At 39.5% G+C, this 24,570-nt stretch overlaps 1 protein-coding gene across 3 annotated transcripts in view; it reads left to right on the top strand.

Moving 5' to 3' along the window:
* CRY1 (cryptochrome circadian regulator 1) overlaps positions 1-24,365 on the top strand; it is a 34,392-nt gene extending 10,027 nt beyond the window's left edge. The window contains exons 2-14 of one of the 3 annotated variants that reach the window (XM_054167589.1): positions 10,305-10,413; positions 11,640-11,782; positions 12,394-12,578; positions 13,904-13,992; positions 14,578-14,718; positions 14,814-15,125; positions 17,215-17,366; positions 17,468-17,670; positions 18,434-18,535; positions 20,085-20,177; positions 21,347-21,418; positions 21,527-21,634; positions 23,702-24,365. In XM_054167589.1, coding sequence (XP_054023564.1) covers positions 10,305-10,413; positions 11,640-11,782; positions 12,394-12,578; positions 13,904-13,992; positions 14,578-14,718; positions 14,814-15,125; positions 17,215-17,366; positions 17,468-17,670; positions 18,434-18,535; positions 20,085-20,177; positions 21,347-21,418; positions 21,527-21,630 — 1,705 coding nt within the window. In that variant the 3' untranslated portion in view covers positions 21,631-21,634; positions 23,702-24,365. The other 2 variants (XM_054167591.1, XM_054167590.1) reach the window with 2 other exon arrangements.
* The last annotated feature ends 205 nt before the right edge of the window (positions 24,366-24,570 follow it).

Genomic DNA, 24,570 nt, shown 5'->3' with positions numbered 1-24,570 from the left:
TTATCAGCTGTGTTGGTCAGAAACTTGCCAGTAACTGAAGTTCTATTTAGGATGTATTCTATGGTAATGCATAGCTTGCATTTTGTTAGAAGGAATTGAGTTTTGCTTGGATGTGTTTGTCTCTTGTGCTTGCCTATTAAATTTTAGCTTGGAAGAAAGCTTTTGAACTTGGGATTTGCATAAACTGATCAAAAAATACCTGTGCATAAGTGAGTATGATTGATGTTTGAAGGCTTGTAGGCTTACTTCTACAAAGAAAATCTTCATTTTCTTCATGAAGTTAAGACATAGTTCATTGGGAAGTTGTACTGCTAATCTTTTTTTCCGTTGTCATAAGGTTAATGGTCATTAACAGCAACAGTAAACAGGAAATTAAGTAATTGTCTATGTTACTTCCTGGGTTTGCGCAGTACCTTTATATGTCCTGGCTCCGTGGTCCATGCAGTGTTCAGTAAGGCTTAAAACCACGTTAGCTTTACCACGAGGGTTTTTCTTTAATGCATGATAATGTTGATTAGACCTGTAATAAAGGACGATACCTGTTAGCTTGTGCTTGGATGGTAGAGCTGAAGCAGGCTGTTTGTGCTGCAGCTTGCTGCCAGCTGTTGACTCTGGCAGAGGACACGTTGTTAGCAAACTGCTGTTCATTTTGACACCTTCCCATTCTATTTTTTATCAGCTCCTCCAGTTCTGAACATTGGCTTAGTACTTTATGAACTCTGAGCGCTTACTAGGTTTCACTTAACCTTTAGCAGTCTACACTTCTAAATAGACACAGAGGGAGATAAACTAACTCACTGCTTGTATCTGCTCAAAGCTTCTCTCTGTCCCAGGTAGGAATAGAATTCAACCGTGGTATGAGAATCCCCTCGGAGCAGCTCGGAAGGGAAGGAGAATTTCGGCTCCTGCGACAGTGGTTACGTATAACTGGAAAAGTAGGTCATTGTGGCAGGGAGTAGTCCAAACAGCTGCCTGGTTGCTGCAGCAACGACCTACTTTAGGAAACTATTTCTGTTGATTCATATTGAAATGTTCTTCTTGCAAGTGGTATAAGGAAATGATCAGGTTATGAGACACGACAATGAAAGATGTAGATTTTGTATGCCCTGCCTCCCCCCTGCCTCTCCCTTCTTCCCCCCCCATTTTGGTCTTGCCCCTTGATGTTTGGACACATGGGGATTAAAGTAAAATAAGGTGGTGTGTTTTTTTTTTTTCCCCTCTCTCCTGTTTGACCTGTAGTAGGGAACATCTCTTCTTGTTTGAAGGTATTGCGTAGCAATAATGCTTACCAATGACGATTACGTTTCAAGAGTTGGGAGCCTACTAATGCTCCCCTATAATTTTTGGCTATAGAAATAACTCTGGGGTTCTTTGAGTCTCTTTTTTTTTTTTTTAATCTTATTTCTTAGAAGTCTTTCTCTTTCCAGAGTGCTAAAAGTTTGTGTTGATATTCAACTGCTCTTACGTTGCCTGCTTTGTTTCCAACAAAGTTTACCCACCTTCAGGAAGAGCAGCTTGGTGCCTGCCCCACCTCTTTTTTTTTTTCCCCCCACCTTCTTTAAATTGTCAGTGTTCCTCTCTGCATCTTCTGTGTTGCTGTTAATTCCAATCCTGGCACAAGCTAACTGGAAAAAATAAAGTCATCCTGTCTAGGATAATGTTTTCCAGTTCTCTACCTTTTATTCTTTCAACAAAGTAATAAAAAAATAATCTGTGACTGATGTTCAGAGGGTGAGTTTTGGTAACTCCTTCCTGCCTTCCGAAAGGAATGGATAGATGGGGGAAACATAACGATAGGGCTATTCAAATGAAGGCTTCATTCTTCAATAAAGTAATTCTTCATCTAAGTTACTGGTACTTCTACTGAGATGATTCAGTGTCAAGTTTTAGTTAGCAGGAGGTTTGATTTAACTGTACAATACAGCTTTTCAAGATTAGTGTAGTTTGTTCAAGTGAGGTACTCTGTGTTGGTCCTGACCTTTGGTATTGCAGTGAACTGCTGCAGCTGTGGCAGATGAAGATAGCATCTTTATCTCAAGGTTATTTGGATTTTTTAATTTATTATGTCTGGAGCTATAGTTAATTTTATTTAGCAGAGCTGATGTTACTGAGCTCTGTGCATTTTTTATTTTTGTTTTCTTTTTATTTTGGTCAGCTCTAGGCTCCTGCAGCATGAAGTCAACCATTTCCTCCATTAGTCTACTAAGTGTGGGACAAAGTAGATTTATACAGCTTAATAAACTAAGACATATTTCAGTTATTTGGGTATTTTTTTTTAATGTTGATTCTTTCTACATGATGATTACTGCTTATGTTGCCCTTGTGTTGAGATGGAAATGGCTAGCTTCAGTTTTGAAGGACCAGCTCAGATTGGCCTTCTCGATTCATAGGAGTAGCAATGGTAAGTTAGGATAGTGCTGAATATCTGATCACCATATGACCACTACAGAAATGAAAGTCAGTCACAATTAATGGAGATTTTTAGGAGTAACTTCAGAATTTTGCTGTTTTCCAAACTTTCTACTTATTTCTGTGTTTTCCAATAGGTTTCAACTCTACCCTTAATTCTTTTCTTGGTTTTTTTTTTTCAGATATGATAAGCTAGAGACAATGGAATTACCCCTTAAGGACTTGGCATTTGTACAGTGTAGTTGAGAAATACATTCATTTTGCAGGGTATTTTAATTATGGGAAACTTAAAATTTCACAAAATCTTACTAGCAGTACTTACCACCTTAAGAAGGTCACTTTAAGGAAAGTAAAAAGGTTTTATTAATATAAATAAGGGGCTGTAATGGGTTGGGGCAAACCCCCTCCCCACCATGCGCAGAAGTAACGGCTCAGACAAACTGATTGCAAAAGTAGTGGAGAGTTTAAATAGAGAACAGTGAGTGTGCACAAAAGGAAACATGGTGACAAGGAAGAAACCAAAGTAAACCCAGAAAGACCCCAAACCCCACCTGAGGGTCCACCCAAAACCCTCAGGCCTCCTCCTTCCCCCCCCCTACTATTAGGCTGGTCTCAGCTGGCCAGATCTGAGACTGCCCATCCCCCAGTGGCCTTGGGCCCAATCAGGCCCATGGCCGGGAGATCTCTCCCCCAGTTACCAAGTCTCGGAGAGGGAAGGAGAGAGGAAGTGCCAGACCCCACCGCAAAATTTATAGTGGTGCAAGGGATTATGGTAGAAATACCTAATTTCCTGCGTCCACCCACTGGGATGGACTTCTGGACACAGGAAACACCCCTGTAGCAGAGGGCACCCAGCCCAAACTACAACAGGGGCAATATAAAATTCATCCTTCACAATCAGATTGCAATATTATCTTTTTATTGTGCTCTCGTCCTCCTTGCTCTACTGAAAAGAGCCATAGCTGTTACCTTCTCATGGGCAGCTTAGATTGCTGAAAGTAACGTGGCTCAACTCTTTTATAAAGCAGGCTGGCTCTAGTTCAATTACAAGCCTTATGAGCTGCTCATTTAAGCAAGAGAACTTGGATGCATGAGAATAAGGAGTTTACATTTACTTAAGTATGAGCATGTCTGTACTCTAACTTCATTTTGTAATTTGCTTCTAGATCCCATTTTCCCCAGCTGTTGCCACTGTAAATAAGTCTGTTTGGAGTTGAATTTTCTTGTGTGGATCCGACTAGTTTCTCTCTGGAAAGAGCAGGAGTAGGGCTTTAAAATCAAATGAGAAATTTGATTGATGAGATTGGAATTAGCAGATTAGAGAAAAATAAATGGAGAATATATGCATTGAAGAAGGGAAGACACTGGTAGAGACATTTAGGAAGCTGTGAGCCTGTCAGTTCAATGTCATCAGAAGGCTGACCTTTGTAACAAGCAAGTAATTTGAGATGTTTGCAGATAGGATATGGAAATAGTTTAGATGAATGATAGGTGACCTTTGCATATGGAGTTAAGCTCCAGATCTTTCCAGAAGTTAAATACTTTATTTGCTGTGACATAGGGCTCACAAAATAGGAACCAAGTACAGATTGCTATTTGGAAGATTGTGAATGTCTTCTGATTCGGACAAAACTATTGTGTTTCCTTCCTTCGGGGAATGATGACCTTGAAAAGGTGGGGTTCAGTTGGAAGCAAATTGAGGAATGATATATGAGGAAATGCTAGGTTTGTATCCAATGTAAGCTAGATTAAATTCAGGTGATTTTGATGTTCTTGGTAGAGAAGTATTGCTTGCTGTAGTTGGTATTCTAGTCCTACTCCATGCTTCACTACTTAGCTTCAAAGAAGATGCAACCAAAAGAACTCAGCTTGGAGAGATTAAATTTTAAACATTGGTTTCTCTCAGTTATTGTTTGAAGCCCTTTCTTTCATCATTTTTCAAAGCATAGAAGCTGTTTTTTGAGAACCTCTTTTACAGCAATTACAATTATTTCAGCTGTACGTAGGCTTGGGTACATCTTGCATTCTTTCTCCATCACAGCTCTGGTTTGGCTTTAAGATTATAACAGTAGTAAATATTAGAGGCAAAAAGCCAAGTGACACACTTCATTGTCTGTGTTTGGCTCAGCTCTTACTAAGTTATGAAAGATGCTGAAGTCCTGAATTGCACTCTAAAGGAGCTGTGTTTTTCTTCCCTGACTGTAGGGGAACCCTGCAGGAGATTAGTTAGCTACCACAGCCGTTTCACATCAGCGTCTGGAGTTTCCCCTGCTCTTGTCTATAAACCTGAAAGATAATACCTCTGTGAAATGTGTTACTGTATACCGTTTTAGGATGTGGAAGTTGCATGTAATATTTGCTGAAACAATGTAATATAATAAGGCATGCCTCTGTGACCTTGATTTGGTAATAGGAAAATATTACAATGGCTGGCTGCCAAGGGATGCGGTGGAGTGTACATAACACTTAAATCCTGTCTGAGCTTAATCTTCTTAGTTTCATAAGAATATACTGCTTGCACCAAGACACATTGGTTGGTAGCAATCAAGCAGCAGAATACACTGATAAAATAGTACACATTTCTGTATAGATGCATAAAATCTTAGTATCTCATCTAATACTCTGTTTTGGTGTTAGATGAAATGTGCTGTATGATTCCCATAGAAGCTGGTATGAGGAATATGTTTACCTAAACGGTACTGGACTTTCATAATGACCTGAATGAGCGTACAGCAGAGTAGCAGATAGGTATGAAAGAAAGGCTCTCTCTCCCCATGAAGAGAAATAAACATTGCATAAATTATTAATACAAGCAGGGTCTAATGCTGTAAACTGCACTCATTCAACTAGAAATCCATGGTTGTTACACAATATGTGATGCACTTTATTGAATCCAGCTCTCCTAAACTCAGAAAGATGTTACAATCTGAAAGCAGCATTGGAAATAAAAAATTGAATGGGGAAAAATAAAAGTAGCAGATAGTAGGCTGCTAAGATGATTCTGATGCACAAAGCCTGGGTGGCCATCAAATATCCATAATAACATGAGTCTCTTATTTGGCAGTGTTTGTCTTTCACTGGAGAGGTTGTAATCAGTGACAACCATGTGTCTATAAGCATCCTTCTTGCAAGTCTCCTCCTAAATAAGAATGATACCTTTTTGTAATGCTCCTGACTACTTCTTTGGATAAAGTCTTGAATCATGTTAACAGTGTAGAGCCAGGAAGGCTGTGTAATGCAGAGAGGTAGTAGATGCCCCATCCCTGGAAGCATTCAAGGTTGGGGTGGACTGGCTCTGAGAACCTGATCTAGTTGAAGATAGCCTTGCTCATTGTGAAGGGGTTGGACTAGATGACCTTTAAAGATCCTGTCCAACCCAAGCCATTCTATGTATTCCTTTGTTTTGCTAATCATTAACTCTGTTAACAATTAGTTATTTAACTTTTTGAAGTTCTGCCTTGATGGTGGTACTGGTTTATTTCACCTCGTGATAGGTAAATCATGATCTGTTATGTGAAACACTTTCTGGCAGTCACTGTAAGATTCGGGGAGGCTGTATACTTGGTTTAGATTTCAGACCCCAAGCAGACTTTGCATGATTTGCAACAGTGGAGTTTGTGGAGTTTCTTGGAGAAAACACCTGGGGTGTTTTTTGTGCTTACCTTTCAAAGAATGAGGTCTTCAGAAGCTCTCAGGAAAATTCTGAATATTGTAATAGATGCATGAACATTTTCCCTGTGTTGCAATAAGTTAGTCATATAATCATAGAGTGGTTTGGCTTTGAAGTGACCTTAAAGATGATCTAATTCTAGGCCCCATGCCACCAACAGGGACACCTTCCACTAGATCAGATTGCTCCAAGTCCCATCCAGCCTGGCCTGGAACACTTCCAGGGAAGGGACATCCATAGCCTCTCCAGGCAACCTCTTGCAGTGCCTCACCGCTCCCACAGTGAAGAACTCCATCCCAGTATCTAATCTAGATCTAGCCTCCAAGTCTCTTTTGTCTCCTTCCGTCACCTCAGTCATGCACGTACCTCGCACAGTTCACTTCTGTGAAATTACTTTTTAAACTTTTAAACTTTTTCCCTTCCTCTAGTTTCTTCAAGGGAAGTTGAAGGCCAGATGCAGAAACCTGGGCTGATGGCCTAATCTGATTTTTAAAAATCTCTGCATCCTTTTTGTGTCCTTTTAATCAAGTCCTGTCATGTGGTTTTTATATTCATTCAAAGTGAAAAAGAAAGTGCTTTCCCACTGGCTGTTGAGAGGATAAGTTGGTTTAGATTGCAGACTCAAACCCCAGAAACTTTCACTATAAGGAGAGATTGAAATAGCTCCTAATTGCCACAATTTGGTGCAAAGTGGAGTAGACTTCAAGCACACTAGGTCTTCATAGCTGCTGTGAAAAAAACTTTGCTTCAAGAGCTCATATACATAAAAAGGAGTTACTTTTAATGAGGTTTAGGTTACACATTTGGTTTCAGTTCACAGTCTAATATACCATTCATTTTCATTTATGTTATACTGTGAAAGGAACCTATTTGTGAGCATTTTGGTGTATCTCTTCAAAGGGAAAGCTTCAGTAATTTTGCCTTGTCTGTGCTGGAGTGCTGTTCTTATTTATTTTGAAGTGTCTGTACTGAGCAAAACACCTGCTCCTTCCTGTGGTGCACTAAGTGCCCATGCATGGCATTAGAGCTGTTCAGAAGTATTTTCCCTTGCAAAGAGATGTTACCAGTCAACATGATGCCTTGGAAAACTAAAAACTCATCTCTTCTAGATCCCATGACAATTCACTGTGACAATGTTTCGAATGCTCAAGATTATTATTTTATTACTTTTCTATTAGTGCACTTAATATGTGCAGGGGCATGCATGTGGTGGCCTTGTTATTCCTCCATCTATATCACAGATGAAACATCAGCTTGCGTGATGAACTGCATGCTTATTTAAAGATGAATCTGTGTTCTGGAAGTCAAATGCTGTCTTCTTTTGTGTTGCTGTTACTATAGTTATAGGGTCACTAGAGTTTAATTTGCTCTATTATTGCTTTCAGTGACATTCTTGTTACTGAGGCTGATTGGGCTCTTTTTCATTTGTTCTCGCTATGTTCAGACAGGGGGAATGTGCCTCTCCCCTGGCCACTCTACTGCTCCCTTCCTACATATATTTAACAATTTGAGTCTATACCATTATATTTTTTTAAATACTTGAGATAGTTTTATGGAGATGGAAATGTAAGAGTGTGGTAAGCGATAGTTAAGAGAGATAATAGAAGGGATTTGGGGAACCAATGAAATGGAGATTAAACAGTATTAAGGGCAAGTTTAAGGATCTTGGATGTGAATTGGAGGCTGGGTCAGTGCATGTAATCTTCTTGAATAGGATTTTGTGCAAAGTCCAGACTAGAAGTTGCATGCTCTGGTTAGTCAGGTAGGAAGAAAAGAGATTGAGAAAGAGGGAAGAGAGAAGGGAAGGGAGGAGAGGAGGGGAATTCCCAACGGACAGATTCTTTTACTTTGAATAGCATTTTTAGTCACTAATTTCTCTTAGAATCTCTTTTGTCACTAATTCTCTTCTGGAATCATATCCTTTCTGTGATACGAAGTTTAAAAATAAACAAAACACAAAACAAACAAAAAAAAAACCCCCAAACAAATAAAACAGCACCCCCAAACCCAACCACCCAATAACAGCAAAAATCCACCACAAAAACAAAGCAAAGAAACCCAACACTAACCAAACAAAAGTAAACCACACCAAACACATCATAACAACACAACCCCAGCGTACAGAAGAACCCCACAGCCTTTCCTGGACTGTTAGAAAAGCATCCAAGACACTCTTACAGTTTGCCTTTGTAGCAGTTTGCAAAGTGTGAGTGAAAGCAACGTTCAGATGGATGAGATGAGTGCTAAGGTCAGTCAGTCCAGGTTTTGAAAAAAGATAAAAGGAAGCTGTACTTTTCAGAGTTCATCTGATAGCGGACTGGGAATGAGAGGCCCAAGTTCCCTCTGACAGAAGCGTATGTGATTCTCATCTGATTCTTAACATGACTCCTGTGTGGTTTCTAACCAAATGAGTACATGGAAGATTCTTCTTAGATGCAGCATATCCTTCATGATCTTGCTACTCTCCAGTTTATTTCAAAAAGGAAAGTGAGATAATTGGACATTTTCAGCTTGTTCAACCATTAAACAGACAAGCATAGTTGCCAGCCAAGAAGCAGTTGTATTCTTCTGCACTGGCTGCCTCACAGATCTGCTTTCTGTTACCCTTTTAGGCCAATGGAGCCATGCATTTTTTGCATTTAATAGCAGCTAGAAAGTTTTCCTGCCAGCCTTCTATATATTGCTTCTGATATTATTTCTCATATAAATGTGGAGGCAATGTGTGTTAGGTAGGCATCAATTATATATTACTAAATCTCTGGAAAATGTTCAGATTCTTGGTAGGTTTACAACAGTCATGTATGCTACATCCCTCCTAGAAAGTACAGCATATTCATTGTAGCTGGTTCTTTTCTTCAGAATGCATTATTAAAAGCATAGGTGCTTTAAGAACTCTTGTTTTTAGTAAATATGGTTTCTTGGTGCCTTTTGTCTTTGTAATGCTGTGGGCACTCACAGTGGTGTAGCCTGCCTTTTTTCCCTGGTATCTCCAGACCTTTCATCCAGGCTGTGAGTGCAGTGTCTCCTAGCCTCTGGTGCTGCTTTCCCTGAGTTGATCTTGGGTGGTTGCTCCTGTGGTGTTACCTTCATGGCTTTGCATCTGTGTGTGGTGTTATTACAGCAGGCTCTCTCAGGAATAATGGCCTGCAGCATGGGAATCTCCTTTCCTCCGCTCTTGGGTGTAGATTTTGGGTTGTGGCAAGAGATCCAACAGTCTGTGCACAGAGGTTAATGACTGGCAAGCTCTGACTCAGCGACTGCCTTGATCCTCATGTACCTTGAGTGCCAGCAGCACTGTACAGAGAAGCAACAGACAAGGTTTGAGCAGCCTCTGGTGAAGACTCTCATTACTACAAGGAAAAACATTGTGGAGAAGCCCTTGTTACATTGGAGACAAGTCCAGAGGAAGGGCACACATATGGAGACTCCCAGTATCTCTCTGTCTGGCTGCAAGGGAGAGCTTTTTTTTCCAGTCCTTCCTTTTGTTTTTATTTCTTCCTCCAAACAACTTTAAGCTTTGGAGTTGTTTTTAGTTACTGTATCCAGTAATAAATCTTTGCATGTGTGAACCTGTCTCAACATCCTTTGTGCAGCCACCTGTTTTTCTGCAGATTTGTAGCAACTCATTCCCCCCTTCCTTTTTGGTTTTTCCTTATTTGCTGATTTGCTCAATTATTTAATTCAGGTGAGGTTACAGCCAAGGTGCAGGAAAGAGTGTGTTATATAGAGGGCTACTTTTGAAAATGAAGGCCAAAGGCATAGTTATGACCATGTAGTCCTCTGGTATGCTGCGTTTAGAAACAGTTCAGGCTCCTGTTTTGTAAGAAGGACTTGGATTAAGTTTAGTAACAGTGTGCCAACAGCTTGCTGACTGTTTCATTGTGGATTTTTTGTTTTCCTGTGATGTTGTGGTTGTTTTTTTCCAGAGTGACAAGATATTTTTATTTAAGACTTGAGTATGTTTTAGTCCATTCCAGAGCTGAGTAGCATTGAGATAAGAGCTTCAGTGATGGTGCAGTTCGGTTTTTCTGATTTGCTATGGAGTGTATTATATGGTATTGAACTACTGTAAGCTAAGTGTAATTAGGGTGTGAACATGTATGCATCACCAAATACTGAAGGTCTGATAATATTTGTTGGATTGGTCCTCTTGGTACTCTTTTTCTATTATAAGATTGTCTGGTTTGCCTTCAGAAAATAAAGGTTTCTGTCCAATTCCTTGCAGATTCCTGCTTCAGTGTCTTGAGGATCTTGATGCCAATCTACGGAAACTGAATTCACGTTTGTTTGTTATTCGTGGACAGCCAGCAGATGTTTTCCCCAGACTTTTTAAGGTAAATGCCACTCTGCAGTTGCTTCTACCCATACAGTTGACTGACAAGCTAATTTCAATGAGGAATATTTGTTGTACTGTATGTGTCAGTGCAAATACTTAACCACCCTTACAGTTTTTCTTCAAAGTTGTTTTTGTTAGATTTGAGTTTTTCCCCCTCTAATGTGCATATCACCAGCTAAACTGAGTTGCTCTTAGTGGGTTTACAGTGAGAAATGGGAAATAAATGTGTGAGGGCATAGGAGGCTGCTTGAGGATTCAGGGCTTGCTGGGTCAGTGTTGACACACAATGATGGAAGGAAACAAGTCTTCACTTGGTGAACAAGCACTCCCTTAGTCTATCCTCAGAGTGGTTGCTGGTCTTTATCTGGGACAGAGCTAAAATTGAGAAGTTAAACAACACCTTGGGTGAACAGTGTATAGTGCCCCTCTTTTCTTTGGTGTACATCCAGTTCTCTGAAGTAGGCTGGGTGGTATATCTAAGTCAACTGATTAAGTTTGATTGGCAGGATGGCTTTCTAGGATCATTGTGTGCATACTTCACCTTTCCAGTTCCCCTGTCTTGCAGAAGACTTGGCTATTAATTGATCCATTTCTGCAGTTCTTTTCCCCCACCTGTTCCTGTTGGCCTTGGTAACAGCATCTGTGCCATAAAAGATAGTAGATAATTTTTGGTTTGGTTTTGTTTTTTTTTTTCCATTAAGAATTTGAAGGTTGTCCATTATGGTGGGTGAGGGGTAAGGATTTGGAAAAAGGAAGGAAGGTGTGTGGTGTTTGTTTGAGGGAGGAGGGTGTTATTACTCCAAAACTTCAGTTCTGCTGTTAAAGTTGACAGGCATATATGAAAAGCTTTTCTGCAGAGCAAGATGCTGCTGCTGCTCAATGTTCAGAAGATAGCCTCTGTCATTGTTCCCTTCTCTGTGTCTCTTAAGGTACACAGATCCTAAAGCTAGTTTTCAAAGCCTGCACAGAAGTTGTCCCATTGCTGTGTACACTCACAATAATGGGACAGGCAGAGGTTTTATTCCAGCTCAAATGCCAAAACATTGGACTTTGTTTCTGTGAGTCTAGGTGTCTAAAGGTATTTTGGGCATTTGTGTATCTCCAACGACTAGCTACAGATAATAGCTGGTGTTCCATCTTATCCCTGTCCCTCCTGTTCTTTCCCTCATCTTTTGTCAAGCAGCCAAGATGCCAAGACCCCATGGTTTTTGGTTTGTGTTGCAGGAATGGAGTATTGCAAAACTTTCCATCGAATATGATTCTGAACCATTTGGGAAGGAAAGAGATGCAGCCATTAAGAAACTAGCTAGTGAAGCTGGAGTGGAGGTCATTGTTCGGATTTCCCATACCTTATATGACCTAGACAAGTAAGTTGCCATTACTTCTGACTTTAAGTAGGAATTTTATGTACTCTTCGGTTAACTAACTATCACGTGCTGCTTTCTGTGCAGAACACCTTATAGTTAGGAAGACTACAAATCTGTTTTGTTTCTTTATCCATCCGTCTATTCAAATTTTGTTACACACTGAGTAGAACTTTGCAATTCCAAAGAATGATACAAAACTGTATCTGAATAGTACCAGAAGAGAAAAATAGGTTGGTGGTTTTAATAGTGTAGTAGCTGATTTGTGTGTATTTTTATGTAGCTATGATCTCTTACCTGCTTTGCTGATCTGTCTTTTTCTTTTCCTTGAGCTGTCCATATGAATTACTCATTGTTCCCCACCCAGGAAAGAAAATACTTGACTTAGTTATAACCAGTTAATTTGTATGTCTCCTTGAATGGGGAGAAAAGGTTGGTAAGATTAAAGTTCAAACTGTCTGGATTACATTGTGTATCCATGACTCTATTGATGTACTCAGCGTGGGTCAGAAGGTATTTCTTGGTGTGTGTACCTTATTATAAACCTCAAATTTATACTATTGCTTGACATACCTCTTCTCTTTTCTCTTGTTTTTCCCTTTTGTAAAATCCAGAATAATAGAATTGAATGGAGGCCAGCCTCCTCTTACTTACAAGCGATTCCAGACCTTAATTAGTAGAATGGAACCACTGGAGATGCCTGTGGAGACTATAACCCCAGAAGTAATGGCCAAGTGTACTACTCCAGTTTCTGATGACCATGATGAGAAATACGGTGTGCCATCACTTGAAGAGCTAGGTATGTTCTAAGATCACTTGGACACTGTGAAACAAGAAAGATGTAATACACTGCTAAAAGCACAACGCTTCAAATAAGCGTGAGAGAGGTTCTCCTTATGATTAATTGTTAAACTGATGTCATTCATGAGGTACAAAACAAAAAAGGATAAGGATCTCTGTATTTTGATTGTCTTATTTTGAATGGGAGGTCAGATACATCTAACTACATTAACTACTGTTTGTCATCTTGTAATACAACGTAGCCGTTTTCCCGTGGTACCAAATAATCATCAAGCTACTGATAGTCTTTGCTACTTCATTTAATATTACATGCACTTGGTATCTTCATGCTTCAGGTCATTCATCTGTCCTTTTACAAATTAATTTTAAAAAACCCACTGGTCTTGCAATGCCAAAAAAAAAAATCATGATAAGGCAAATAATGCTTGGAGAAGCTTCTTGGAAGAAGTAGTCTTTCATTTCTGTAAATTTAATTCTGAGAAATAGTGTCAAGCAATTGTGCTGTGAATCCTTCCCCCCTCTTTCCTGTTCCTTTCCTGCCCTCAGATAAAAACAAATGTGGTATGACCTCTGGATTGCTAACAAAAGGGTCTGGAGAGATTTTAGCTAAGCTCTGGTTGCTCTGTACAGTCCTTTTGCAATCTCATACAACAGACCTTGCTTTTAAAGCCTTTTTAAGAAGAGGAGACCATACTATACAGACTACAGACTGACATATTATCTCATGCACCTGGGAGAGATGCAGTGGGGTGGGAAAAATACTGTTACCTCTTTTCATCTTTCTTTAACAGCTCAAGTGTGTGCTTGTCGTCAATTGCCAATAATCCTTCCATTATTTACATCAGGGTCAATGAAACCCAGGAATGTTCTGAAGAGAGCACTCATGCTTTTAACTTGATGGGAGAAGCTTTGAGACATTCTGTACATTACAATAGCAATCCTTGCTTTGTAGTAGAAATTGGCGGTGGGGGGGAAGTGATTTTTGGGGACAGCCCACAAATTGCAGAGCTGAGAACTTGAAAATAATTGGAAAGTCATAGAAAGGTCACTTTCTGCAAAAAAACAGTAGAATTGAAGTAAAGCCATTCAGCACATAAAACTTGCAATGTCAATGAATTTGAATGTAAACACTGAGTTTTGCTGCAGGGTAGAAGTATTGGATGTACTTTGGTAAAATCTGGTTTGCATCTTGTGCTTCAGTGTGCCCAGCTTAGTGTTGTGCTCAAGGTACAATAACATGTAGGTAGGTATCAATATGCTAGAACTTTGCTGCCCTGCTATATAAGCAAACAAGAAATTTCCTTGTTTCAATTTGTTTTTCAGGTTTTGACACAGATGGTCTGCCTTCTGCAGTGTGGCCAGGGGGAGAAACGGAAGCTCTCACACGACTGGAAAGGCATTTAGAACGAAAGGTGTGTTTCAAGTCACTGCAAGTACAACACATCTGTGAAACAGAGCTGCTCTTTGAAATGTAAAAGAAATTGAACAAGCCATTTAAAAGAAAAAAAGTCAAAAGCACAAACTTGACCTCAAGGCCTTGAAATAATGATATAGATGAAGTTGCTGGTTTTTAGCTTTAAAAGATGATAGCAGGTTGTCTTTAATTTGAATCTTGGAGAGAGTTTGTTACACTGTTTTCTACTCAAACTGTTTTTTCTTTGGAAGTAAATTCACACGAAACACCCTTTTTATAACTTTAAAGGGAAATCCCTCTAAAAGCTAATGTATTGCTCATTGTCTAGGTTTCCTCTGTATTTAGGAGAAAAGGGTAGGTAGCTCTGACAGACAGCTCCCACCTTCTGCATTGAGATTAATTACATTCTAGGGATTCTGCCGATTCAAAAGGGAGCCCTAGATATTGTAGGTAACATGATCCTATGTCCAGTGTCTGGATTTCTTCCTTTGTTTGCAAGTTACCACCTAGCTTACGGTCTGATATTGCCTTGTGGTTTGTTTTTGTTTGTTTTTGTTGGTCTTGTGGTGTTGGTTTTTTTAAGGCTTGGGTGGCAAACTTTGAGAGACCACGAATGAATGCAAATTCCCTTCTGGCAAGCCCCACGGGGCTGAGCCCCTACCTCCGCTTTGGCTGTTTGTCCTGTCGTCTCTTTTATTTCAAGTTAACGGATCTGTACAAAAAGGTATGATTCCTACATAGCCATTGACCTGTAGATGCTGTGATTTTTCCTTACTGCTTCTACTAATAAAATGTTTTCCTTTTAATGATGATCTTCAGGTAAAAAAGAACAGCTCCCCTCCCCTCTCCCTCTATGGCCAGCTGTTATGGCGTGAATTTTTCTACACAGCGGCAACTAACAATCCACGGTTTGATAAAATGGAGGGGAATCCTATCTGTGTTCAAATTCCATGGGATAAGAATCCTGAGGCTTTGGCCAAATGGGCAGAAGGCAGGACAGGTTTTCCTTGGATTGATGCAATTATGACACAGCTTCGTCAAGAAGGTTGGATTCACCATTTAGCTCGGCATGCTGTAGCCTGCTTCTTGACTCGAGGTGACCTCTGGATTAGCTGGGAAGAAGGAATGAAGGTATTGTTTCTTCTTCTTGAATTTCTTAAGTGCCACCTGAAGTTTCAGGTAGTCATTCTAGAATTGTCATTACTGTGTGGACTAAGTTGAATTTTAAACCTTGAACTATGGCCAAAATTAAATTGCTTCTGGTAAATCAGCGGTGCTGAAGTTTTGCCTCTTGAATGCCTCTTTTTATTGGGATCTTGAAGTGTTTCTTGCAGTCAGAATAGGTCTGCAGTTCTAAAGTTGAGATTTCTTCCAAAATCTTGGCAGATAAAAATGGATTACTCTTGTAATTGAAATGTCTTTCCAGTCATACTGTGTGAACAGTTTCTGCTCACGTCTCACATCTCCTTCCCTGCAAGCTTTCTGCACTACATGAACTAAAGGGAGAAAAGCTAAAAGCTGAGAATGTTCTGTCAGCAATTTCTGTCCCTTTGCTCAAAGTTAGATATGTGAGTGTGGGCAGAATCATTTGGCTGAAGTTCCAGTGCAATTAATTTCTATGCAAGTACCAAAGAGATACCAAAGTTCAAATTACAAATGTCAGCCTCTTGAAGAAAAGAATGGAATAATTTCATCTCAGCCTTTGTATCAGTTTTACACTTTCAGAAGGGTAGCATATATTTTACTGAGCAATGATCATCAATTCTACTTGCCATCAGGATTCTGACCTCATTCCTATGTCTATAATCTTACAATATGTCACCTTTCTTAACATATCAGTTGTAAGCAAACATCTTTCATTTCAAAAACCCCCAAACTGTCTTGGTTGCACAACCACCTAAGCTACTTTAGGAATTTTCCTTTTGCAGTTCATAAAGACATTGATGCATGTACACAGGTAAGTCAGCCAGACAACAAAGCTGTATGCTGCAGGTAAACACTGACTTGTTCTTAAATTTGAAATAATAGAGATGTATGCACTTGTGCAGTGCAAGGATGTTGAAGTCGTATGTCTGTAGCTAGCGAAAGTTAACCTGGCCTTCCATGGTGATGTTATTTCCAAAGCCTTACTAGATGGCAGCATCTAGTGGAACAGTTGTGTGCTAACAACATTCATCTAAAGGTCTTGTTAACAGTCATTATCTAAAATACTTTAAAAATTGTTTTAAGATAAATCACAGTTTTTCAAACCAAACTTTTTTTGTTCCAAATAGCTGCAGATATTTAGCCAAAGGTACTTTTTAATGCTCATTCAGTGTATTCCATAGAATGAATGCCTCATGGAATATAGGTGGAGACATCCCTGTTTAATGGTATTTTTGTTAGCAATCTGAGCAGAGAAACTTTTTATACAGGTTAGTATTGTCTGTGTTAATAATTGAAAAACAGTGCTGGAAACCTGGATGTTTCACACCTATAGAGCTCCAGATTTAAGGTAAACCACATGAATCTTCAACTTCCTCATGGGTTATTTTTAACAAATGAGGCATGGTAGTTACCAGGCAAGACTGTTTTTGTCTTTAGATCAGAAGTCATTATCTGCCCCACCCTTCTTCAGCATGCTTGGTGTTTCATATACCTCCAGAAATTAAAGTGCACATCCTTAAAACTGTCATTTAATGGATGAACTGTTTGCATTCAAGAATGTTTGTGCTACCCTGAAACTCTTGAATTCTACTCTTGGGACTCCTCTCGTAGTGAAGGGTGCTGTGCAAGCTGACTTTGCAATGGGCTTTGTACGTTTCCTGTTCCCTGGAAGTTTACAACGCTTGCTCAGTTGTAGTTTGAAGAAGTAACCTCTGAAAGCAACAAGTGCCCCTTGTAAGCAGTTAGGCTCCAGCCGTCCTTTGGGATGTGTTTATTTTAAGTATGTATTTATGCAAGAACGTGTGACTTTCTGATTGTAGCTTTCTGAGATGTCTCCAAGGCTTTTTACAGGGTAAAAGCCAAACAGGCTATCGCCCTTTTGTTCTTGAGTTTTGCATTTAATTACCTCAATTTGTGTACTGAGCGTTCTGCGAATGTTCCCAGGCAAGAAACAATGTTGCTGTGTTGAAGAGCTGGGTTTCCTCTGCTGAAATCAGAAACTCAAAAACAATTCCTGCAACCCGAGGTGTCTGGAAGGTGTGCCCAGCTAACTTGTTGCTCTAATTCTTTTAAGGTCTTTGAAGAACTCTTACTTGATGCGGATTGGAGTGTGAATGCTGGAAGCTGGATGTGGCTGTCCTGCAGTTCCTTCTTTCAGCAGTTTTTTCACTGCTACTGCCCAGTGGGTTTTGGCAGAAGAACTGACCCAAATGGGGATTATATCAGGTAAGTCCCAATCCAAAAAATTGCAGCAGTTCATGAATGTTGCTTGAACAGTCAAGTGGGCTTTACACTTAAAATGACCTTTCAAATGTTCTGTTTTCAAGGCGTTATTTGCCAGTACTTCGAGGTTTCCCTGCAAAATACATCTATGATCCTTGGAATGCCCCAGAGAGTGTCCAGAAGGCTGCCAAATGTATTATAGGAGTTAATTATCCCAAACCAATGGTAAATCATGCAGAGGCAAGCCGTCTGAATATTGAGAGGATGAAACAAATCTACCAGCAGCTTTCACGATACAGAGGACTGGGTATGGTTATAGGCTGTTTGCTTTATTTATTGGAAAACTTCCCTCACCTTCCAGCACTTAGTAATTTCGTCTCATAGCAGTGGTAATCCAGTGGAAGCTCAGTATAATGACCAAGGTTGTATATCCAAATAAATGAAAGTATTAGATGTAACTAAGAAAGAGAAGGAAGTGTTTTCATGGAGTAACTCTTTCCATATCTTACCCAGAATGTTTGAATTTTTTTCCTGTGAGTTTATCTTTTTGTTATTGTTGTTAAACTGAGTCTTCTGTGTGTTTTGTACAGATTGATTTTTTTAATCACTAGTATTAAAATCTGTGGTTCATAACTTCAACCATACTGTATTTGCATTTCCAAATTCTGTTGTTCAGATAGGGACCAATCTGGCCTCTGTCAGCTTTCTTCTTAGTTAGGAAAGACCACCCCCTTTTGCTTGGAGGTAAACCACAGTCTGTGTTCAGATACTGGGTATTGAATCAGGGTACACTGAACTTCAACACAATGTAGTGAGTACATGTAGCTAATGGTTATTGAAGAAGTTGTGCAGAATACTGAAAATGCCTTTTAGTAATTATGAACTAAAACTACTTGGCAAGATCCAAGAAGTTGGCAAGACGGAGAGATACTCTTCTGTTACAAAGGTAAACCACTTGGTGAGGGTGAAGAATTGACCATTGTGAAGGAAAGCATGCTACAGGTTGTTTGATTTTGTTCTTTTTTTATCCTGTTTGTCTTTATGGCTGTATATTTTATTTTGTTTGTTAGGTCTTCTTGCAACAGTGCCTTCAAATCCAAATGGAAATGGAAATGGTGGCCTAATGAGCTATTCGCCAGGAGAAAGCATTTCTGGTTGTGGCAGTACAGGAGGTCAGTCAAATTCTTTTAATATATAGAACTATTGGAACCAAACTGCACAAACTTCTTTTATAATGCCCTTGGTGTTATGTAGTGTAAGCAAGAACTCTCTTCACAATACAGTTTTCAGTGCAAGACACAAACATTTCAAATTCGTGTTAGTATTTGTATATAGACATCTTCAGGTTTGTCTCAAACAAGCATTTCTTAACCTGTTTCCCCCCTCCCCCAACCCCCCACATGTATAAACCAGTTTGATTTCAAAAGTATTTGTGGATTTTCTCCTACAAGCATCCTGATACTTGTAAGGAGGAATGCTCTTGTGAATTTTCAAGTCAGAACTGTCAATTTGTAGAGTTTTCTGATGCTGGCATTAGATTGCTTACTGGAATTTAATTCTACTGTGAAGTCAACAGCAATATGGTGGACAGCATCTGAAAGACCTTAATACAGAATGTATACAGGTTGATGAAGATTGCTTTATATTTGTTAGCATTCTTACTGCAGCATACAAAGTTTAGGATTAACTAGTTACTAAAAAAAGAATAAGAAATATAAAGATCAGTATTAAGATTGTATAAACTCATGATGCCTCACCATCTTGACCATTGTGTACACCTTGGACTCCTCATTGCAGAAGGATGCAGCAGAACTGGAAATTCACAGAGTTTGTATTCTCCTTAGACTTTAGTCAAGATTAGGAGCAGATTGCAAAGGAAAGATGTCCTCAGCCATTACAGTTCCTCCTGAAGATTTGAGGTCTGGAGTTCTTAAAGCTGGGTGCCTGAGCTTTTATTTCTTTAAAGTTCAGAGATGTAGAAGAAAGGAAGGGCTTATTAAAAAAAAAAAAAAATTAGCATTATGTGCACTCTTTTATCCTTAAAATGCATACATATACATTACCCCTCAAGCTGTGCCAGGCGAGGTTTAGGCTCAAAGTGAGGAGAAAGTTCTGCACAGAGAGAGTTGTTAGCCGTTGGAATGTGCTGCCCAGGGAGGTGGTGGAGTCACCGTCCCTGGAGGTGTTCAAGTGGGGATTGGACGTGGCACTTGGTGCCATGGTTTAGTAGTCATGACGTCTGTGGTGACAGGTTGGACTTGATGATCTTTGAGGTCTTTTCCAACCTTATTGATTCAGTGATTCTATGTATACTTACATGTATTTATACTTTTCACATCAGAAAGGTGTCTGTTTTTAGGAGGTTGCTGTGTATTCTTCTGAATTTGCAAGTATGAATTTGGAATCACAAAAGCTTTATGGAACTTTGGACCTGTTCTCAGGTGGTTTGGATTTTAAAAATATAATGATTTAAAAAATCAAATCACAGAATCCTAGGGGTTGGAAGGGACCTTGAAAGATCATCTAATCCAACCACCCTGCCAGAGCAGGATCACCTGGAGTAGGGCACACAGGAACTCATCCAGGCAGGTTTTGGATGTCTCCAGAGAAAGAGTCAAAGTCTGCTTCTTGAAGAGGAAGGGGAAAAACCCCAACATTTTAAATTCCAGAACTGGAATTGTATCTTCTGTTATGTTTAAGCCCTTTTTTCTGCCTCTCCAGGAGCTCAGCTGGGAACTGGTGATGGTCATACAGGTGTTCAGTCATGTCCCCTGGGAGACTCTCATACAGGAGCAAGTGGAATTCAACAGCAAGGTATTATGGCAGTACCTGTCTATAGAGGATCTCCAAATTCTTGCAACTGTGGAGAAACAGACAAAACATCAAAATAACATGGATAGATTGTTGGTGACAGCTGCTGCTGACAGCTTGAACTGGCTTTGTTTCTGTTCTTGAAACATAAAAATTATTTCTTAGAGTGAATTTTCTTGTCTGGTTGTTTTGCTCTCTAAAATGCTCACCTAGAACAACATTTGTATCTTTTGATTGGGAGGGATCATAAATGTGGCTACACAAAAAGTAATAAACACTATCTAGGTTACTTTAAAGGTACTGAAGGAAAGAAGTTCGCTTTGTGTATTTGATAGCAAAATTTGCATGTTATCTTTTCCCTCATTTCATTACCAGTCTTTCCATGTATAACCAATTTCCACAGTTCTGTGTGGATATTAGTATACAATGGAGGTAAATTTTTGTTACTTTCAGCATGCAGAAACTTTAAGCTGTGCTTTGTAATACATCAAAGTTACAACAAATTTAGCACAACTGTTTCTTTCTTTGCAGCTTTAGGAGAAGCTGTGTGTTTGCTGATCATGAAGGACCATAATTTGTGTTTTTCCTTTGAGTGTCCAGAACATAACTGGACTGCCACAACTGTTCAGAATAAGAAACCTTGCAATTGCTTTTGCTATTTTGCACTATTTATGTGGAGTGCTCAGTGTCGACGTTGCCACTGAGTAGTTTGTGAACCAGACAACAGCTTGCATCTTTACTTGCATTCACTTACTGATTTGCTCTACTTAGGTAGGCTAAGGATTCCCTAGTATTGCTATAACAGAGTAATAAAAAGGATACAGAAACTTGTCAGAACAAATATTAAGGTTTCTAACAACTTAGAACTAAAGTCTCTGGCTTATATAAACGTTCTACTTGTTGCAAGTACAATGCGTAAGTATGTACGCACTTACTGTTGTTCACTCTGCATATAAGTGCATATATATTTAACTGCTGTAGACTGCCAGGAGGCTTTTGGGGTTTTGCATAAGATGTCTTCTGCATTCAGGATGGTTTCTGGTAGGATTTTTCTTGCTGATGGGAAAATCAATTAATTGGCTCCTTTTTGTTGTTGTAAACAATGTAACTGCACACTTGCTTGCAGTTCGAAAATGTATTTATTATAATAAATATCTGCTGTATCTGAACAGGTTACTGTCAAGCAAGTAGTATCTTACACTATGCTCATGGAGACAATCAGCAGCCACACTTATTGCAAGCAGGTAATTTAAAGAACAAAAAAAAAAACCCCACCCAAACCTGAAATGCTTTTCCTGGATATATAAAGATGGAACAAAGTCTTAATGTAAATACTGGTTTTAAATTTTCAGGAAGAACGGCCCTTGGTACTGGCATTAGTGCAGGGAAACGCCCAAATCCAGAAGAAGAAACTCAGAGCGTTGGACCAAAAGTCCAGCGACAGAGCACAAATTAAACTGGTAAGATCTGAGACGTCTTAATGTTATCCTGTTAATGAGTGAATTCCTGTGCACATTTTCTGTCTGTGTTAACATTTGTATCACTGCAGTGCGAAGGAGCCTAACTTATTGCCGCAAATATTTCCTTTCCAGGTACTGTACAAACAGACAAGACAAAAATCCTAGCTCTGAAGAGTTTACAAAGTATGAGATGGGAAGTAGTTATAAAAATAGAACCAGACCCAGGATGATCAGACACAGATTGAGGCCTTAATGAAAGGGACATGGATAAACTGTGGTTTCACAGACGTTAGCAGAGCTGCATATGTAGCTTCGGTTACTCTGCTCCTACATCTTACCTTAAGTCATGCCAGCAGCACCATTTGTGTGAATGTATGGTGATGTGAATCAGAAGACTAACACGTCTTGAAAGGCTCAGGGCCTGGGTTAGAGTTTTAGACGTACAAGTGGACTAAGGAGAACATGTTTTAGAGAGAGACTGCAGAAAACTTGCAAAATGCTGATGTAATTATTGCACCTAAAGATGTAGGGACAAGAAAGATTTGAAGACTTGAGTGTTTGCTGTTGGTCTCTAAGCTAAGCAGGATGCTCAGGCTGCCATTGTCAAGACAAGCTGTAGTGAAGAATACTTGAATTTGGAGAAGGAGGCATTGCTAGATAAATCTATACAAACAGGTGTGAAAATGTCTAGAAAGATCCAGTAAGTTAGAGAAATCTAATGTGTGTGAAATCGACAAAGAGACGATAACTGGATTTTGTGTTTGGATAAAAGTTACTTAGGAATAGGACAGAGAAAAGGGAAGGCCAAAGATGTCCCACTCCTTCCCCCAGTGAGCTCAATCTAAGTGAGGAAGACCACCTGAAAGACAGAGAGTAATTACTTAGGAGGAAAGCTGAAGAATGGAGGGCTGCCTGAAACAGCAGAGAACAAGGTTTCAGGGCTAGAATTGTTGCTGCATAGATTAAAGGTGACTGAGATGCCATTCCATCCTTATCTTTTACCAAGGGAAAAAACTGTTGGTCATTGTGGATTTTGAGGAATAAGTAAGAACAGCTCATTAGGTGAGTTCATAGCACATAGGAAGATTTTTGGTGGACTTGCAAGACGGGGATTCCATACAGTACATATAGAAGAGGCTCATTCAGCATCTTTAGAAATAAAAAGGGAAATTCAATCCACTTCATTTGGATTTGACAACAAGATCTAATTTTGTTTATGTGGTGTCAGCTCTTTGAAAAAGTTACTGCAGTGCTTTATGAACAATTGAGTTGTACTGACTTGATCCAGTGAAGAACTACAGCGTTGTTTCCATACCTGTCACTTGAAGAAGCGAGCTGAGACCTTAGGGACTGATCCATCTGCTGTTTTCTCACATACTGGAAGCACTGTAAACTGTGCTTCTCTGCTCTCATACTGATTTCTGGTACTTGGATGGGCCTGATTGGAAGATAATTCCTCCAAGAGAGTCCATGTTTCAGTAGCTGTCTAATCCTTAGTACGTGTAGATTCATTCAGCATCCGTGTTTTGTATTGCAGAATTCCTTAGGTGCTCGTGTCTGTGTAGAAGAAGTGCCCGCAGAGCGAACGTCTGGTTCCTGTCTAAGCTCTTTTTCAATTGAGACAGGTTGGAGGGGTGAAAGAGTTTGGCAGAGAAGATGGATTTTGTTAGGGGTGTTCAAAGCATGCTGGAAAAGCATTGTAGTCAAACGCAAAAATCAAACAAGATCATGCTCAAAAAGACTGCTGGCAAAAGGATGAGCACCTTCTGAATAACACTGAAGTACAGAGGCTGCTGGGTTTCTCTTTCTCTTTTTTTTTTTCTTTTTCCTTCCTTTTTTTTTTTTTCTTCCTCTTTTTTTCCCCTTTTCCTTCCCCTTTTAGCCTCTAAGAAGGAAGAAGTGAGAATTCGGAGTATTTGGGCCAATACAAATGGGGGCAGGGCTTCCTGCACTGAGAAGGGGGGAAAGAATATTGCTTCCTTGACTTATTTCTGCCTTCTTCAAAGAATCACAACAAATTGCTCAGGAATAATTTATTTGGGTTTTTTTCCCCCCTTTTTCTTGCAGCTTTCTTGGAAGAGAAGATGCCACTCAAAGAACACACAGGACAAAATTCCAGCTACTCTATATTGGAATTAAAGTGTCGTGAGAGTAGTAAAATGGCATAGTCCTTCATAAATTATTTTCACTTGTTCTCAGTTGTTGTAAACAAGTCCAATTTTTTGGAATGCATTCTTTCTAACTGGCATTTCTATGGTTTTTAACTTTTTAATGACTTTCACAAAGGGCAAATTGAGTTTTGTATATAAAGTATTTGGTGAGGTATTTGCTAACTTAATGTAAATAAAAAACATTCATGATTAGCGATAGAACCCATCAATATATTTTTGATAATCTTTTCATGTATATGGTAGGAGGAGAAGGCTGTAGTGATGTCCTGTAAAATGGATGGACATAGAAGGTTTTAAAGTTTATAAATTGCCATTATTTGTAGATTCTGCATCATGACCTCGGTATGATCGACGTCATACTTTCATAACGTAAGTGCTTAGGACTGTGTTTAATCAAATGCAGTAGAGTTGTAACCTTTATTAATCACATCTGTATATAAGTCATATGCCAACTTGTTGTCAAGCTGTAAAATTTTCATGTATATGTCTAGTCCTTGTACCTCCCAGTTGCCTTGTTCAGTAATGACATACCTTGTTAATAAAAGGAAATTGTATACATAGATACCTACGTCTGTCTTTTGTGAATGCTGTTGCTCCAGTATGTGTGAGGAGAGGCTTGAGGGAGCTGGGGTTGCTTAGCCTGGAGAAGAGGAGACTCAGGGGTGACCTTATTGCTCTCTACAACTACCTGAAGGGGGGTTGTAGACAGGCAGAGGTTGGTCTCTTCTCCCAGGCAGCTAGCACCAGTACAAGAGGGCACAGTCT

Source organism: Dryobates pubescens, chromosome 15 (genome assembly GCF_014839835.1).
Source record: "Dryobates pubescens isolate bDryPub1 chromosome 15, bDryPub1.pri, whole genome shotgun sequence".
Lineage (NCBI taxonomy): Eukaryota > Metazoa > Chordata > Aves > Piciformes > Picidae > Dryobates > Dryobates pubescens.
Note: the sequence above shows the minus strand (reverse complement) of the source record. Positions and strands in the feature narration are given on the sequence as shown.